The sequence below is a fragment of the Oncorhynchus masou genome, unplaced genomic scaffold (assembly GCF_036934945.1).
Source record: "Oncorhynchus masou masou isolate Uvic2021 unplaced genomic scaffold, UVic_Omas_1.1 unplaced_scaffold_1349, whole genome shotgun sequence".
Lineage (NCBI taxonomy): Eukaryota > Metazoa > Chordata > Actinopteri > Salmoniformes > Salmonidae > Oncorhynchus > Oncorhynchus masou.
The window spans coordinates 79213-98695 of record NW_027003381.1 but is presented as its reverse complement, the minus strand read 5'-3'; the positions used below and the strand labels follow the sequence as shown (position 1 = coordinate 98695).

Sequence of the window (19483 nt, the reverse complement as noted above, 5' to 3'; positions counted from 1 at the left end):
TTTCTATGGGATATATATAGTAGTAAAGGCCAAATTCTGTATTTTATCAAATCATTTTTAATCATGTTTATACCTAATGTCCTGAAATACAAAATGAATGATCTAAACAATCCATGGTGCGACCTTCTTAAAACCATCCCATATGTCAGCATAGTATTGTAATGCGTTATTAGTCTTTTCATGGTGCCAACGTCCAGGGACAGCATTACCACCACGATCCAATAATGACCCAGTTACTATTGGGGGAATGGAACCAGAGAGGAAGCTTGTGTTTCCTTTCTCACATCACTACAGTATTCAATTCAACAGACCTTTTCCACACCCCTGTGTTAGAGCTCAATATATACCCAAGACTATATAGAGGGTCAGACCGTTAAAATGCTTAGTTGATTATGTAAATAGTATTGGAGAACTCTGGAATTGATGGTCCATTTGAGGGTGAGTCATTGATATGAATGTTTAGAGGGAAAGAGCTGTGAACTCTCCTGTGATGGCCCACCTCTACCACAACCTTTCCTAGTGTGTTAGGAAGCACCACAGCATTTTAGAAAGCCATTTTTCAAAATGTGATCATACACACAGTAACAATGAGGGGGGGGGGCTGCATAAGGGAGGAGGTTGATCTCAGACAGAATTGACAGTGAGAACAAACCCAGCCTGCCTCTCTCCTTTCACACTGCCTTCCAAACAGATTCTAAACCTACAGTCACTAGGTCCTGATTGACAGTGGAGACTTGTTGCACTGCAGGATCTAGAGATGACATCACTGGACAGGTCTCCATTGACCCAGCTCTAGAAAAAAAAACATTTTTCAAAAACAATCATTGCAATGTGATGGAAACAGCAGAAACAGGAGACATTTTTCTAAAGATCCACAAATGTTTTATCCGTTTGAACAGCGGCAGGAAAACATTGAAGAACCACAATGCAATGCTGCGAAGGTGTAAGAATGGCGCTGCCAAAATCAGAGATTAATCTCCTGAGTAAACACCACAAATCTTGAGCACACACTTGGATACATACCTAGTCCCCTGAATACAAACCAAGTAATTTTACATACAGGACTTCAAACTGTAAAATAGATATATTTTGAATCATCACACCTTTTGCTGTGTACTGCAGTGTTTCCCAATCCTGGTCCTGGGGATCCATAGAGGTGAGCCTTTTTGTTTTTGCCCCTAACACTCACACACTGGATTCAACTAAACAACTCAAGCCTTTGAATTGAATAAGGTATGAGAGTGCGAGGGCAAAAACACACATGTACACCCCTTGGGACCAGGATTGGGGAACACTGCTGTACTGAAAGTCCTCCATCTTCAGAACTTCACTGCTGACATAATTGGGATTGTATATTCAATTTCCCCCATCATCACAATACAGATAATTCAAACGTGTGGATATCGTGCAAACGTGAAGGACTCATTGTCTATGTGAATTGAAATTATATTGTTCCTCACCAGTGCCCTCAGAAGAGGAAACAACGATACAATGTAGTCTAACAACATCTCTCTCAAACAGCACAGATGTGATTCACTGTAGAAGCACTGGTCCTCTTACATTTTAATTCCAGGTTGCATATTATAATATTTAAGGGCATATCAGATGGTCTGCTCTGACCATAACAGTCACACCAAGCATATGGTTGGTTGGTATAAGATTGAAATGGGTGATTAATGTACCTATGAAAACCCTATGAAATAGTTCCCCAATACCATCTGATGTATATATTTAATGTATTACATGAATAGTGACCACAGCCCTTCCAACAATACATTTAAATCATGTTTTACTGTGATTGTTCCACCCTGCTGAATGTTTTCAATGTATTCCATTTCAAATGTGTCCCAGTGCAGCTTTACTTCCAGGCTATTATGACACATCTGGCAGTTTCATCTATGTTCCTGGGCCTCGTACAATGGAAAACATAGTTTTTGGTCACTGCCATTGCAGGAAAAAAACTGGTGCAAATACCAAAACTAAAAACATGATAGTACATACATCTACTATCATTTATTGTTTTAGTCACTACAGTGTCATGACAGTACCATGGTATTGTTTTTCTCAATGTACTACAATCTTACATTTTAGTATGGGCTGTTCTTCACATCGGAGGGCTGCTGCAGGTTCTCTGCGTCTCTTGACCATGTCGGACGGGCCGGGCACAAAGCTCAAGACGCGCTCTCCACTTCCCTCCATTAGTTATTTAGCAAGCCTGATAATACATCACTCCCGACAGACACAAGCAAAAACTCTTGCATAAATGTAGCAGCCTATACACCTAATCATTAGTGATCTGACATGCTGTATTGCATGGAAACTGTAGGCTACTAACAACAGCAGTTACATAGTCTAGCTTACTATGGTCCTGTCCCTCTGGCCAGGGTAAACAAAGTGGTAATGTTGTGTATTGTATATACAGTATTTCACTTCACACAGTTTATTTAATTATACACATGAGAAAAAAAGTGGCTGCCCAGCATGAATTCATGTACAAACATTATTTTTCATTAAATTCTTGTAATTTAGCAGATGTTTTTATCCAGAGACTTACAGGACAAATACAGGACAAATAATAGTTAAGGGCACAATGACAGATTTTTCACCTAGTATAGGCTCGGGATTCAAACCAGCGACCTTTCAGTTACTGGCCCAACACTCTTAATTAACCACTAGGCTACCTGCCGCCATATCAATCAACTTCAATACAGCTATTCAAATACATTCATCATCAATGACTAAAATAATGAATCTTGTATTAAGATACAATTTCATAAACCACAAGTAGTCGATTCATAGCTTGTTTATCATTAAACAAAGTTGTTTAGTAATATAAAATAATCCACCCAAACTAAAGCTGAAAACTGATCATCAGACCATCTTTATCTGATATACACTGAGAGTACAAAACATCAGGAACACTTTCCTAATAGAGTTGCACCCCCCTTCATCCTCAGAACATCCTCAAATCGTCAGGACATGGACTGTCCAAGGTGTTGAGAGTGTTTCACAGGGAAGCTGGTCCATGTTGACTCTAATGCTTCCTACAATTGTGTCATGTTGGCTGGGAGTGTATCTACTCTGAATAGCTCGTTCCATCTCCTCCCACAGATGCACAATTACAGTGAAGTCAGTGTAATGTTATTGGAACCATTCCTGGACAAGCCTTGGGGCATAATGCTGCTGAAGGAAACAACATGCAGATGGATACACTGCTGCCGTGAAGGGAGGCACCTGATTGGCAGTAATTATTTAGATATCCTGTGGCATTCAAACATTGCTAATCTTTTATCAAGGGACCCAATGTGTGCCCTGAAAACACACCCCAACCATCACACCACCAGCCTGTAATGCTGACACACGGCATGGATGCATGCAGTGGTGTAAAGTACTTTTTTGGGGTGTATCTATACTTGGCTATTAATATTTTGTACAACTTTTACTTTTATTTCGCACATTCCTGAAGTAAATAATGTACTTTTTACTCCAAACATTTTCCCTGACACCCAAAAGTACTCATTACATTTCTTTTATGATTAGCATGACAGAACATGGTCCAATTCACGTACTTATAACATCCCTGGTCCTCCCTACTGCCTCTGATCTGGTGGACTCACAAAACACAAATGCTTTGTTTGTAAATGGTGTTGGAGTGTGCCCCTGGCTATAAGTAATATAGTAATATTTAAAAAAACCACACAATTGTGCCGTTTAGTTAGCTTAAAAACCTCAAGGAAGAAGTAAGGTTCAGTTCTTTGTGTGTTCTCTACAGTCAGATCAGTGGCAAGGCTTCTCTCCTTTGTTTACCTTGGTGGCTTTTTAAGATGCCCAGTAGAGAGAACCTCTTTCCATAGTCTGAGCAGGAGTAAGGCTTCTCTCCTGTATGTATACGTTCATGTCTTTTTAAGTGGCTCAGTCGAGAGAACCTCTTTACACAGTCAGTACAGGAGTAAGGCTTCTCTCCTGTATGTGTTCTCTGATGAACTTTTAGCTCAGCTGATGTTGTGAAGCATTTTACACAGTCAGAGCAGCAGTAAGGCTTTACTCCAATATGTCTACGTTCATGTCTTTTTAAGTGGCCCAGTCGAGAGAAACTCTTTCCACAGTCAGAGCAGGAGTAAGGCTTCTCTCCCGTGTGTGTTCTCTGATGAACTTTTAGCTCAGCTGATGTTGTGAAGCATTTTACACAGTCAGAGCAGGAGTAAGGCTTCACTCCTGTATGTATACGTTCATGTGTTTTTAAGGTGCCTGGCAGAGAGAAACTCTTTCCACAGTCAGAGCAGGAGTAAGGCTTCACTCCTGTATGTATACGTTCATGTCTTTTTAAGTTGCCCATTTGATAGAAACTCTTTCCACAGTCAGAGCAGGAGTAAGGCTTCTCTCCTGTGTGTATACGTTCATGTGTTTTTAAGTGGGAAAGTTGAGAGAAACTATTTCCACAGTCAGAGCAGAAGAAAGGCTTCTCTCCTGTGTGTGTTCTCTGATGATCTTTTAGCTCAGCTGATGTTGTGAAGCATTTTACACAGTCAGAGCAGGAGTAAGGCTTCACTCCAAAATGTCTACGTTCATGTCTTTTTAAGTGGCCCATTTGAGAGAAACTCTTTCCACAGTCAGAGCAGGAGTAAGGCTTCAATCCTGTATGTATACGTTCATGTGTTTTTAAGTGGGAAAGTTGAGAGAAACTATTTCCACAGTCAGAGCAGGAGTAAGGCTTCTCTCCTGTGTGTGTTCTCTGATGATCTGTTAGCTCAGCTGATGTTGTGAAGCATTTTACACAGTCAGAGCAGCAGTAAGGTTTTACACCAATATGTCTGCGTTCATGTGTTTTTAAGTGGCCCAGTCGAGAGAAACTCTGTCCACAGTCAGAGCAGGAGTAAGGCTTTACTCCTGTATGTATACGTTCATGTGTTTTTAAGTTGCCCAGTAGAGAGAAACTCTTTCCACAGTCAGAGCAGAAGTAATGCTTCTCTCCTGTGTGCGTTCTCTGATGAACTTCTAGATGAGCTGATGTTGTGAAGCATTCTCCACAGTCAGTACAGGAATAGGGATTCTCTCCAGTGTGTATTTGTAGGTGTGTTTTTAGCTTTGATAGAAATGGGAAAATCTCCTCACAATGTGGGCAGTGGTGAGACCTCTTAGCTCTGTGACCTTCCTGCTGTTGCTCTCTGGATGTAGAGAATGTCTCAACATGGTCTCCTGTGTGAACAACATCAGAAGAAAACCAGTCAATTGGTGTGATATACATGTCAATCAAATGTATTTTATGAACCCCTTTTTACATCAGCAGTTGTCACAAAGTACTTCACAGAAACCCAGCCTAAAATACCCAAAGAGCAAGCAATGCAGATGTAGAGGCAGCGGCCAGGAAAAGCTCCCTAGAAAGCAGGAACCTTGGAAGAAATGTAGAGAGGAACCAGGTCCAAAGGGGTGGCAAGTCCTGTTCTGTCTGTACCGGGTGACATATGTATTCATATCAGTAGGCTGTACAATACAGGGGAATAAAACTATTCTAAAAGTGGGAAAGAAATGAAAGCTAAAAAGGGGCGTGTCATCCTCTACTCACTATCACAAGGGTTAGTAACTACACAGACTCATTTCATATCATCCTCCACTCACTATCACAAGGGTTAGAAACTACACAGACTCATTTCATATCATCCTCCACTCACTATCACAAGGGTTAGTAACTACACAGACTCATTTCATATCATCCTCCACTCACTATCACAAGGGTTAGTAACTATACAGACTCATTTCATATCATCCTCCACTCACTATCACAAGGGTTAGTAACTACACAGACTCATTTCATAGAACTTTAAAACACTGGCAGTTTGTCCACTTCACTTCTTTAGTCTACTCTCTGATCCCTCCAGATAACCCAGTTAATAAAACAAAATGCTGGCAATACTGGTGTCAAACCATGGAAGTCTCATTAGCATGAAATAACATCTACCTTCTCATTGAAACAGTTCATCATGAAACAGTTCTACTGCAACTTTTCATACACAGTGGAAAATTGGAACCAACAACAAACTTAGATAGATACAACCTGCTCTTACCATGAGAAACAGATTTCCCAATCTTCTCCTCTTCTTCTTCTTCATCTTTAATGTTTACATTCAGCTCCAGTGTATGACTGCAGTCTTCCAGCTTCACTGATGCCATATCTGGATCCTGCAGTGTAAACTGGGCTCCATTGTCACAATTAGGACCCAGTGACTGTAGGTTTGGACTCAGTGTGGAAGGAGAGAGGCAGGCTTGGTTTGTTGTCACTGTTGATGTTACCGGCCTCAGACTTAATTCTAGTCGTCCTGTAGTAACAATGAGAAACAGACAAAAAAAACAAAAAAAAGTTAGTCTTGACAGTTCTGGCACTTGCTTATTTAAAAAAAATATATATATATAAAAAATATAATATTTATTTTTGTTCAATTATCTAATTCAGTGCTTGACTTGGACTGAAATAGGTGCCGATACTCAGCTCCGGCGAGCTGAGGACTGATCTCAGTTCAATAGATCTGGTAGCTAAGCATTGACAACAAAACATTAATTAACTCACATTAGACAAAGTACACGCTATAAATTAGGCTACGCAAAGTAAGTGAATCTATAGTAGATTTCCCAAATTCACATAAATAACAAAAACATTCAGTACTAGCTCATGCTTGGCACTGCCCCCTATGACTCATCTGTTCCCATTGGAACCAACTGGTTGTGATCTATCTTTGTTTGGTGCAACAGTCGTTGCATTCAGGGATCCTTGGGATGGCCCTACCTCATTATATGAGAACGGCGGTACTTAATTTGAGCCAGATCTTCCGGCACCTCTCAGTTTTGTAGTCTTTCGTTCTGGAACCCATTTGCCAGGATCAGGTAGCCTACCTCTTGTGACATGAAAAGGTATTTCATCACGCAAAAATCTGCATAATAGCAATCAGAGTAATTACATTTGGATTCCTCTGTAATTATCAGCCCCCTAAAAAAACGTAATATGAAAACGTGCCTGATGTTCTAAGAATGTATTAATGTTGGGCCGAACCAGGTTTATGGTTTATGCAACATTGTAGCCTATTTAGACCAAGGCGTGGCCATTGCTGTGGTGAGAGAGAAGCACGCCTGTATCTCTCAATGAACTAAAATGAGATTCACTTTCTATGCTCTCTCTCTCCCTCTCTGTGTTGTTATAGACATGAGCCAACAACTCATCTCTCCAGCATTGCACTTCTTAAAACCTGATGGGGCTATGGGAAATACTGCCCCCTTTTGGATGAATTGTGTGCCCAAAGTAAACAAAAAAAAAAATGTCAAAAATTGCTAATATATGCATATAATAATTATTATTGAATAGGAAACACTCTAAAGCTTCTAAAACTGTTCGAATTATGTCTGTATGTAAAGCAGAACTCACAGGGCAGCCATTCTCCCAAACTCTCTCTCTCTCCTTAGAAAGTTGCTGCAACTTTGACGTCATCGCCCCCACCCTTGCCAACCAGCTATGGCTCTGGGAACAGTTTCTATTTCTTCAGCGCGCTCCCGTCTTACAGTGAGACGTGCAACGGAGAAAATAGCATGAGCTTTGACTGCTTGGTGGGCAAAATACTGAGGTGTCACGAGTTTTCAGGAGCGCGCTCTGGAAAAACGGACGTTTTTTTCCCAATCTGGTTGAAGTGAGTTCGTTACGTTTGATTTAAATCGCCAATTGTTTTGTACGTTAAAAACATCCTAAAGCTTGATTCTGCACTTAGTTTGACCAGTTTAGTCGACATATAATATGTAAATTTGAAGTTTTGATGCGCAATTTTCGTGATCCTTTCGTGATTCCTTTCGTCCTTTTTGGGGTAATTCACCTGAAGATGTTAGCTTTTGCTAATACAAAGCCACACCAACTGCAACCAAACGTTATATTAGGTAAGTATAACTCCTTCCACGGCATTCTTGTCGAAGACCATCAAAGGTAAGGGAATATTTATGTTATAAAATTGTATTTTTGTCGAATCCAACATAGTAGAGAAATAATGCTAATGGCTGAGCGCCGTCTCAGATTATTGAATAGTGAACGAATTCTGTAACGTTAAAAATAAATGTAACACAGCGTTTGCATTAAGAAGAAGTGTATCTTTCTAAATATATGTAGAACATGTATATTTAGTCAAAGTTTATGATGTTTATTGCTGTTATCTGGCGTTAGCTGCTGGAGATATTTATAATTTCTCCGGTCATTTCTGCTGCATTTTTTGAACATGGCTCAATGTAAATGGAGATTTATGGATATAAATTGCATATTATTGAAAAAAACAAATGTACTGTGTAACATGTGCTATTACTGTCATCTGATGAAGATTTTCAAAAGGTTAGTGAATTATTTTTCTTTTAATCCTGCGTTTGATTGTGCTATTTTGCATAGCCATGTGGCTACATATTGTATGTTTCCCTAGTGGTGGTTTAACATAAATATGGCTATGTTTTCGCTGTAAAACATTTTAAAATTCTGACATGCTGGGTAGATGAACAAGGTGTTTATCTTTCATTTAAGCAATTGGACTTGTTAATGTGTGGAGGTTAAATATTTTTAAGAATATTTTTGCTTTCCCTGCGCCACCGTTGTGGGCTGAAGGGGGTTCCTAGTTGGGAACCCGTAGCCCCTTGTGGTTAATTTATTTCCTGATAGAATCATAGCTGAGGGAAGTGTGTTGAGGTGCTGCAGGATTCTGCAGTCTGTTCAAATCAAATCATATTTTATTTGTCACATACACATGGTTAGCAGATGTTAATGCGAGTGTAGCGAAATGCTTGTGCTTCTAGTTCCGACAATGCAGTAATAACCAACAAGTAATCTAACTAACAATTCCAAAACTACTGTCTTATACACAAGTGTAAGGGGATAAAGAATATTTACATAAAGATATATGAATGAGTGATGGTACAGAGCAGCATAGGCAAGATACAGTAGATGGTATCGAGTACAGTATATACATATGAGATGAGTATGTAAACAAGGTGGCATAGTTAAAGTGGCTAGTGATACATGTATTACACAAGGATGCAGTAGATGATAGAGTACAGTATATACGTATACATATGAGATGAATAATGTAGGGTATGTAAACATTATATTAAGTAGCATTGTTTAAAGTGGCTAGTGATATATTTTACATCATTTCCCATCTATTCCCATTATTAAAGTGGCTGGAGTTGAGTCAGTGTGTTGGCAGCAGCCACTCAATGTTAGTGGTTGCTGTTTAACAGTCTGATGGCCTTGAGCTAGAAGCTGTTTTTCAGTCTCTCGGTCCCAGCTTTGATGCACCTGTACTGACCTCGCCTTCTGGATGATAGCGGGGTGAACAGGCAGTGGCTCGGGTGGTTGTTGTCCTTGATGATCTTAATGGCCTTCCTGTAACATCGGTTGGTGTAGGTGTCCTGGAGGGCAGGTAGTTTGCCCCCAGTGATGCGTTGTGCAGACCTCACTACCCTCTGGAGAGCCTTACGGTTGTGGGCGGGGCAGTTGCCGTACCAGGCGGGGATACAGCCCGCCAGGATGCTGTCGACTGTGCATCTGTAGAAGTTTGTGAGTGCTTTTGGTGACAAGCCGTATTTCTTCAGACTCCTGAGGTTGAAGATGCGCTATTGCGCCTTCTTCACGATGCTGTCTGTGTGGGTGGACCAATTCAGTTTGTCTGTGATGTGTATGCCGAGGAACTTAAAACTTACTACCCTCTCCCCTACTGTTCCATCGATGTGGATAGGGGGGTGTTCCCTCTGCTGTTTCCTGAAGTCCACAATCATCTCCTTAGTTTTGTTGACGTTGAGTGTGAGGTTATTTTCCTGACACCACACTCCGAGGGCCCTCACCTCCTCCCTGTAGGCCGTCTCGTCGTTGTTGGTGATCAAGCCTACCACTGTTGTGTCGTCCGCAAACTTGATGATTGAGTTGGAGGCGTGCGTTGCCGCACAGTCGTGGGTGAACAGGGAGTACAGGAGAGGGCTCAGAATGCACCCTTGTGGGGCCCCAGTGTTGAGGATCAGCGGGGTGGAGATGTTGTTGCCTACCCTCACCACCTGGGGGCGGCCCGTCAGGAAGTCCAGTACCCAGTTGCACAGGGCGGGGTCGAGACCCAGGGTCTCGAGCTTGATGACGAGCTTGGAGGGTACTATGGTGTTAAATGCCGAGCTGTAGTCGATGAACAGCATTCTCACATAGGTATTCCTCTTGTCCAGATGGGTTAGGGCAGTGTGCAGTGTGGTTGAGATTGCATCGTCTGTGGACCTATTTGGGCGGTAAGCAAATTGGAGTGGGTCTAGGGTGTCAGGTAGGGTGGAGGTGATATGGTCCTTGACTAGTCTCTCAAAGCACTTCATGATGACGGAAGTGAGTGCTAGTCGTTTAGCTCAGTTACCTTAGCTTTCTTGGGAACAGGAACAATGGTGGCCCTCTTGAAGCATGTGGGAACAGCAGACTGAGATAACGATTGATTGAATATGTCCGTAAACACACCAGCCAGCTGGTCTGCGCATGCTCTGAGGGCGCGGCTGGGGATGCCGTCCTGGCCTGCAGCCTTGCGAGGGTTAACACGTTTAAATGTTTTACTCACCTTGGCTGCAGTGAAGGAGAGTCCTCATGTTCAGAAATAAATGAAATCATTCTCAATACAACACCAGGAGTATTTAGCTACAGAGGATCAATAGCTAATTTAAATAAAATAGCCCAGCTGTGGATTGTGGGTAGCCAAAATCACAAGGCATGTCTACAGTCAGGAACATGTATCAAATATGTCATTGAACAACATGCAGCCAAAACAGGCCTTAAGCAATATTTCTAATACAATCACTGAAGAACACAGGTTGTAAAGCAAATGGATCCTGCTGAAAAGAAAATACAAATCTGTCTGTATGTTACCAAGTTATCAACTTCCAAATAGGCCTATTGAGCAAACAGCACAGTTTTACAAAGTAAAGCAAGAGAGAGAAGCTTTTGTCTGGTGAGTGAGCTGCACATCATTGGGTGAGTCAGTGAACCTGGAAAGCGTGTTTAGGACTATAACTTCCTCCTCATATTGTACAATGTGTTTTTCCTCACACAATGTCGTTTATATTGACCTCAGATTGTCAGTGTGAAAGTAGCCTGTCATTTTGGTCATTTGTGAGGTATTAAAAAATATTATTCGAAAGTCCCCAGTCATCTAAAATGATGTAGAACTGAAATCTGTTTATAAAAGGCCACATTTTTCCAGGCTACAAAAAAAAAAAAGTGTAACTTCTGTAAGCGGCCCAACACCACTGCTCCCGAGCGGTGCAGCGGTCTAAGGCACCGCATCTCAGTGCAAGAGGCATCACAACAGTCTCTGGTTCGTATCACATCTGGCTGCGATTGGCAGTCCCATAGGGCGGTGCACAATTGGCCCAGCATCGTCTGAGTTTGGTACGGGTAGGCCGTCACTGCAAATAAGAATTTGTTTTGAACTGACTTGCCTAGTTAAATAAAATAAAACAATTATAATATGCCAGTATGATAAAGCCATGATAATGCAGGCAATGCTTTATTATAAATGTATTTTATTTAATGTGTTCTGGTACCTCGGAGACCCGCAGGTCAACACTCTCGGGCTCACTTTTGGTTCCAGCACCTCCTAATTTACACAGCAAGCACTGGAGAAGTGGGTATCTGCCGCTGCCTCCTCCGGCACACATCTCATTTGCATAGAATTCGTGAGGATGTTGATTTTGGCCTTTGGAATAGACCACAACACCTGAACAGGATCGATACATCCGAACATCACACCTGCTAGACAGGAATGTCAGTGTTTTGCCATGGCCAGCGAAGAGCCCGGATCTCAATCCCATTGAGCACGTCTGGGACCTGTAGGATCGGGGGGTGAGGGATAGGGCCATTCCCCCAGGAAATGTCCGGGATCTTGCAGGTGCCTTGGTGGAAGAGTAGGGTAACATCTCACAGCAAGAACTGGCAAATCTGGTGCAGTCCACAAGGAGGAGATGCACTGCAGTACTTAATGCAGCTGGTGGCCACACCAGATACTGACTGTAACTTTGGATTTTGACCCCCCCTTTGTTCAGGGACACATGATTCTATTTCTGTTAGTCACATGTCCATGGAACTTGTTCAGTTCATGTCTCAGTTGTTGAATCTTGTTATTTTACATACAAATATTTACACATGAAGTTTGCTGAAAATAAACGCAGTAAGAGGTCGTTTATTTTTTTTGCAGAGTTTATTTTTTTACCTTGTCAGCTCAGGGATTCGATCCAGCAACCTTTCAATTACTGGCCCATCTCTCCAACCACTAGGCTACCTGTACGTAATTCATATCAGTAGAGTATCTCATAAGTCATGAAAATGATGAGCCATATCATCCTCCACTCACTATCACAAGGGTTAGAAACTACACAGACTCATTTCATAGAATTTAAAAACACTGTCAGTTTTACTACACTTCGTTAGTCTCCTCTCTGATCACTCCAGACAGCCCAGTGAATAAAACAAATACTGACAATGCTGGTGTCAAACCATGCAAGTGTCAGTAACATGAAATAATATTTACCTTCTCATTGAAACAGTTCATCATGAAACAGTTCTACTGCAACTTTTCATGCACAGCGGAGAAGTTGTAACGAACAACAAAATTAGACAGAACCAGCTCTTACCATGACTAACAGATGTCCCAATCTTCTCCTCCTCTTCTTCATCTTTAATGTTGACATTCAGCTCCAGTGTTTGACTGCAGTCTTCCAGCTTCACTGATGCCATCTCTGGATCCTGCAGAACAAACTGGGCTCCACTGTCACAATCAGGACCCAGTGACTGTAGGTTTGGACTCAGTGTGGAAGGAGAGAGGCAGGCTGGGTTTGTCCTCACTGTTGATGTTACCGGCCTCATACCTGAGTCGGCAAATAGTATAAGAGAAACAGACACAAAAGTTATTTTCTTGACCGTTTTGGCAAGGTCTATATTCTTTATTAAGTATATATATTTTGTTCAATTATCTAATTCATTGCTTGACTTGTTGTCGATAAACATTTTGAGTGCTGTTACTGTTTATATTTAGGTGCAGGAGCTCCACAATATTTTTGAGCTAAAACTTAACCTGTAGTAGATAAATGCAAAAATGACTCAAACCATTTAGTACAAGGTTACAGTTTGTTTTAGGCATCACTGTGAGATATTTTAATTGATAACCTTGTATTCATGGTTTTACTTCAAAAAACAATTGTATTTCCTGTTCACACCATTGTAACGTTTATAGATAAAGACAAACTGAATGTGTCAATATTATTTCACATGTAGTAAGCCGATAATCAATACATTTAGCTTCAAAACAGTAGAGCAACCATAAAATTGTCTCCCTCTGCTGCATCCACACTGCCTGCACTGAAGTCTGTTGACATAGACCGTGTGGGGGCCGCCATTTTACCAGCTTGTGAATTTTTCCTTTCATGGAGCTCTACGGACAATTCCTTCCACCTCATGACTTGGTTTTTGCTCTGACATGCACTGTCAAATGAGGGACCTTATATAGAGGTGTGTGCCTTTCCAAATCATGTCCAATCAATTGAATTACCACAGGTTGACAACAATCAAGTTGTAGAGATATCTCAAGGATGATCAATGGAAACAAGATGCACCTGAGCTCAATGTTAAGTCTCATAGCAAAGGGTCTGAATACTTATGTAAATAAGGTATCCATAACAAAATTTGGGGGGAAAAAAGGGGTCTGAATACTTTCCGAACACACTGTACGTATTCATATCACTAGGCTGTGCAATACAAGAGGGGAATAAAACTATTCTAAAAGTATCTCATAAATCATGAAAATTATGAGCTATATCATCCTCCACTCACTATCACAAGGGTTAGAAACTACAGACTCACTTCATAGAACTTTAAAACACTGGCAGTTTGTCTACTTCAGTTCTTTAGTCTACTCTCTGAGCACTCCAGACAGCCCAGTGAATAAAACAAATGCTGACAATACTGGTGTCAAGCCATGCAAGTGTAAGTAGCATGAAATAACATCTGCCTTCTCATTGAAACAGTTCATCATGAAATTCTGCCCTGCCTTTCTAAAGTCTTTGAAAGCCAAGTTAACAAACAGATCACCGACCATTTAGAATCCTACCGTACCTTCTCCGCAATCTGGTTTCCGAGTTTTGCATGGGTGCACCTCAGCCACGCTGAAGGTCCTAAACAATATAACCACCATCAATAAAAGACAGTACTGTGCAGCAGTCTTCATCGACCTGGCCAAGGCTTTTTCGACTCTGTCAATCACCGTATTCTTATCGGCAGACTCAACAGCCTTGGTTTCTCAAATGACTGCCTTGCCTGGTTCACCAACAACTTCTCCAATAGAGTTCAGTGTGTCAAATCGGAGGGCCTGTTGTCCGGTCCTCTGGCAGTCTCTATGGGGGTGCCACAGGGTTAAATTCTCGGGCCGACTCTTTTCTCTGTATACATCAATGATGTAGCTCTTGCTGCTGGTGATTCTCTGATCCACCTCTACGCAGATGACACCATTCAGTATATTTCTGGCCCTTCTTTGGACACTGTGTTAACTAACCTCCAGGCGAGCTTCAATGCAATACAACTCTCCTTCCGTGGCCTCCAACTGCTCTTAAATGCAAGTAAAACTAAATGCATGCTCTTCAACCGATCGCTGCCCACACCTGCCCGCCCGTCCAGAATCACTACTCTGGACGGTTCTGATTTAGAATATGTGGACAACTACAAATACCTAGGTGCCTGGTTAGACTGTAAACTCACATTAAGCATCTCCAAACCAAAATTAAATCTAGAATCGGCTTCCTATTTCGCAACAAAGCCTACTTCACTCATGCTGCATAACATACCTCCGTAAAACTGACTATCCTACCCATCCTTGACTTCGGCAATGTAATTTACAAAATAGCCTCCAACACTCTACTCAACAAATTGAATGTTGTCTATCACAGTGTCATCTGTTTTGTCACCAAAGCCCCATATACTACCCACCACTGCGACCTGTATGCTCTCGTTGGCTGGCCCTCGTTTCATATTGGTCCCCAAACCCACTGGCTTCAGGTCATCTATAAGTCTTTGCTAGGTAAAGCCCCACCTTATCTCTGCTCACTGGTCACCATAGCAACACCCATCCGTAGCAAGCGCTCCAGCAGGTATATTTCACTGGTCATCCCCAAAGCAAACTCCTCATTAGGCCACATGTTCTTCCAGTTCTCTGCTGCCAATGACTGGAACGAATTGCAAAAATCACTGAGGCTGGAGACATATCTCCCTCACTAACTTTAAGCATCAGCTGTCAGAGCAGCTTACCGATCACAGCCCATCTGTAAATAACCCACCCAACTACCTCATCCCCATATTTTTATTTATTTTTCCTCTTTTGCACCCCAGTATCTCTACTTGCACATCCATCCCTCTACTGTTAATGCTAAATTGTAATTATTTCGCCACTACGGCCTATTTATTGCCTTACCTCCCTAATCTTACTACATTTGCACACACAGCATATAGATTGTTCTATTGTGTTATTGACGTACGTTTGTTTATCCCATGTGTAACTCTATGTTGTTTTTGTCAAACCTGTGCTTACCATGAGAAACAGATTTCCCAATCTTCTCCTCCTCTTCTTCATCTTTAATGTTGACATTCAGCTCCAGTGTTTGACTGCAGTCTTCCTGCTTCACTGATGCCATCTCTGGATCCTGCAGTGCAAACTGGGCTCCACTGTCACAATCAGGACCCAGTGACTGTAGGTTTGGACTCAGTGTGGAAGGAGAGCGGCAGGCTGGGTTTGTCTTCACTGTTGATGTTACAGGCCTCAGACTTAATCTGAGTCGGCCAGTGGTATTAAAGAGAAACGGACATAAAAGTTAGTGCCAGAACTGTCAAGACTTTCTTTATTATCTAAAAATATGGTTTATATTTAAGTGCAGGAGCTCCACAATACTGTTGAACTAATATTCTATAACAGGAACATGAGCTCAAACAGTAGAAATTTGAGGTGCCGGTACTCAGCTCCAGTGAGCTGCTGTCCAAGACAAGAACTGATCTCATTTCAATAGATCAGCTAGGTATGCATTGACAAAACATTAATTAATTCACACTAGACAAAGTATACACTTTAAATTGAGGCTACACAACTTAAATGCAATTATTCTACAGTAGATTTCCTGAATTCACATAAATGCCTCAAAAAACATTTTGTACAAGGTATGTTTTAGGCAGCACTATGTACTATTTTCCTGAATAACCTTGTCTTCACTGTATTATTCCAATCAAAAACCAAAAGTATTTCCGTTCAAACCAGAGTAACATTTATAGATAGACAACTGAATGTTTGAATTAGTACACATGTAAAAAACTGATAATCATTACATTTAGCTCCAAAACAGTAGCGCAACCGTAAAATTGTGTCTCTTTTGCTGCACCCTCACTGCCTGCACTGATGTGCGTTAATGCAGACCGAGGGGGAACCGCCATTTTACCATCTCGTGAATTTGACACAAAACCAAAAACGACATGTAAAACGAACCCAGAAATCTCAAATAGTTTGACCCTTTATGAAATTACCTTGACAAAATGCTAAACATCCACTCAGACTAACCCAAAGTCTATAACTATGTGACTTGTAAAAAAAAGTGATCACGTTAACTCACGCGGTTTGACACAAAAATAGCACATAAAACCTTCATCAAACGTGATAATACCTTGACGTATTTGTTACCTAGCATGTTATGACATGTTTTTTTTTGATATTATAACGTACTATTACATACCAGTAGTAATACATTTGAAACGGACACAGAAGTTGTCGTCTCGGCTGCACAATTCTGCCGTTTCCTTTATTGTGAAGAACGATGCGCGGAACTTCCTGTTCCCCACAACCAGTTTCTAAACCCAGAGACGTAACAACGCGAGACTTCAGATAAGGCTTGTGAAGCAGACCAAGCCGGGGTTTAAGAAGTCAATGAGAAGTGAACAATTCTGATACTTTTGCAGCGTTTAATGGGGATCCTAATAAATACCCAAAATATTCCGTCGGCACACACTTGATACATGGCCATTATTTTATAAATGTCATAACTGCAATGGCTTGTTCACAATAGCTCTCACTGTGTATCTTACATCTCCCAGCATCACATCAATAGGTATTAGACATCTACCAGTACATATGTGTCCATGACACATTTTGTTGTCGTCAGCTGGATGAGTGCACTATATATATATGTATATGTATGTGTGTCTAGGTCATTAGACACCATTAGACATGCACCTGTCTGGGGACTGACCATGACTGTTTATTTATTAACCATTGTATGGCTCTAATGTTTCCATCCCTAATGTGAAACCAAACTAAAATTAGTGCAAGGCAAACAGATAATGGTGGCTAAATGCCAGAGGGGATAATCATTAACATAAAGAGGAGTTTCTATGTGTGTGATGTAAAGATGAAACCTGTATAAAGAGTGTGTGCCAAGGCTGGAAAGTTAGTTGTTTTCATGAACCAGCAAGGCTGATATTACTCTGTAATAAAAGTATATTTGAACTCACAGGCGAGAAATGTGTATGTGAGAAATATTATTAACTGAATATTTTCACAACATAGGCAGACACTCTTCCAGCGAAACTCCAGATATAACACCCTTTTATCGGTGCCCTGCTCCGAAAAACAATGCTCTCTCCTTCTGCTCTTCTGAGACACATGAAATCAAACCAAAACCACTACTGGTCACTCTGACTGACTCTACCTTCTGTAATGCCTCCTTTACCATCTTCCTGACCTCAAATGATCTCCCAACAATACATAATTGTTGACGAATCGCACTCTAAAAAAAACGATGCTCGTTTACAACTTGTTGTATTTTTGTTCCATTTTTCATTGTCACCGTTTTCCATTCATTCTTACCAACTTTACTCAACCGCAAGCCATCAGAATCTAACAGCACTTCCGCCTCGCCATATTTCCCTCCCCAAAACCACACACATCCCGCTACAGACTAACTCCTGCATGTGGAATCCTGCATTGAAGAAATGTAACAACTACAGTTTAAAGGGGAATTTCACCCTGGCTCTACCTTGGCATATAGTCATCAGTATATTAACAACATTACGTTTTTGTAATAAACATCAAAATGACCCTAACCACAAGCTAGAACGAGCACGTTTTCATTTCACTGGTAGAGTCAAGGTTTCTGATTCCTGTGTATTCATCTGCTCATAGTGAACCACCAAGTCCCGCATTCGGGAGTTGAACAGCTGTTGTCAAGTCGAGAGAGGGGGAGGGAGTTTGAGGCACCAATCTTGAATGTCATTGAGTGACTAGAAAAACAGTCTGAGGGTGAGTTATTGGCAGATGTAATCAACAAAGTCTGAAAAATCACTAATTAAATCAATCAATATTACTGTCTGTTGAGCTGTATTTGAATAGCCAATCACGTGTTTTGCTTTGCCTCGGGTAAGGTGACATCATCTCACCTACTCATTAAAATTTGTTCACCCTGGATGACAGACCAAAAGGATAGCTGTAGATTAATCAACTCTCCACTAGGAGGTGCTGGCCAGCCTATTGTCCTTTCTGATAGTGGATATAAGGTTGAAGATCTAACGTTGTTTCAAAGGTACAAATTCAACATATATTCAACCTATTTATACAAGGTTTCACTATGTTTAAAATTGGTTAACATGATGCCATAATCCTGTGGTTGAACCTCAAAACAACAACTTTTGCAAATCTAATGTACAGTATTCTGCACATACATTCCACGTCACAATACCTTGATAAATTATGTTGAAACACTGTTGATTCAACCATTTTGAGCCCAGTTGGCACCTTACCAGTTGTGCTGTGTTTTGTTAGCTTCTATTGAAAAGATATTAACTTGGATTTGCCCTTAGGGTTGAATACCCTCTGGCTTCTCACAAGGAAACGATTTGTGGTGAGAACCAATATAGATAATTAGATATGATATTGAATTTGTTCTAAATAGATATGAGCAAGGCATATTGTGATATCGGTTTATCCTGTCTGTTAACCTACACTTTTATGTATAGTAGAACAGCCTTCGCTCAAAACCTTCTCAATGTAGCATAGTGAACTGCTTGACCACATGCATTCAATTGATTCCTATTGTGTTCAAACTGTTGAGGTATGTTAGACACCCAGAACAATCACACTTGGCCCAACCAGCATTCAGCATCAGTTTTCTGGACTTCACAAAGCCATGGAAGTGAAGTGTAGACAGTTGCATTGAAATAGATATGATCTCAGTGGAGGCTGCTGAGAGGAGGACGGTTCATAATAATGGCTGTAATGGAGCGAATGGAACGGCATCAAACACCTGGAAACCATGGAAACCATGTGTTTGATGTATTTGATACCATTCCAACCATTACCATTAGCCTGGCCTCCCCAATTAAGGTGTTGGTAGACACAACATGTATCAGATAGAGATGTTGTGATGATCTGTTTTC

At 41.1% G+C, this 19483-nt stretch overlaps 1 protein-coding gene across 3 annotated transcripts; it reads right to left on the bottom strand.

Annotated features, from left to right (window-relative positions):
* Nucleotides 1-5: 5 nt before the first annotated feature.
* LOC135530464 (zinc finger protein 883-like) lies at nt 6-16876 on the bottom strand. 3 transcript variants are annotated; one of them, XM_064958778.1, is made up of 5 exons: nt 16789-16876; nt 15603-15841; nt 12661-12894; nt 6063-6314; nt 6-5196 (listed from the first exon to the last, which is right to left on the bottom strand). In XM_064958778.1, the coding sequence occupies exons 2-5, from the start codon at nt 15703-15705 to the stop codon at nt 3773-3775; spliced, it is 2013 nt and encodes a 670-aa protein (XP_064814850.1). In that variant the 5' UTR covers nt 15706-15841; nt 16789-16876; the 3' UTR covers nt 6-3772. The 3 variants fall into 3 exon arrangements, with proteins under 3 accessions (XP_064814850.1, XP_064814852.1, XP_064814851.1); XM_064958780.1 differs by lacking the exon at nt 6-5196 and adding an exon at nt 12240-12308 and having other exon boundaries at nt 6250-6314; XM_064958779.1 differs by lacking the exons at nt 6-5196; nt 6063-6314 and adding an exon at nt 12069-12308.
* Nucleotides 16877-19483: the final 2607 nt, after the last annotated feature.

What these genes read in the sequence shown, in the direction of transcription:
- LOC135530464 (XM_064958778.1), bottom strand. Translation starts at nt 15,705, where the DNA reads ATGGCATCAGTGAAGCAGGAAGACTGCAGTCAAACACTGGAGCTGAAT. An exon ending in TGGGACATCTGTTAGTCATG is followed by an intron (nt 6,315 to 12,660) that starts GTAAGAGCTGGT and finishes TTGTTACTACAG; the next exon opens with GACGACTAGAATTAAGTCTG. An exon ending in TGGGAAATCTGTTTCTCATG is followed by an intron (nt 5,197 to 6,062) that starts GTAAGAGCAGGT and finishes TTGTTCACACAG; the next exon opens with GAGACCATGTTGAGACATTC.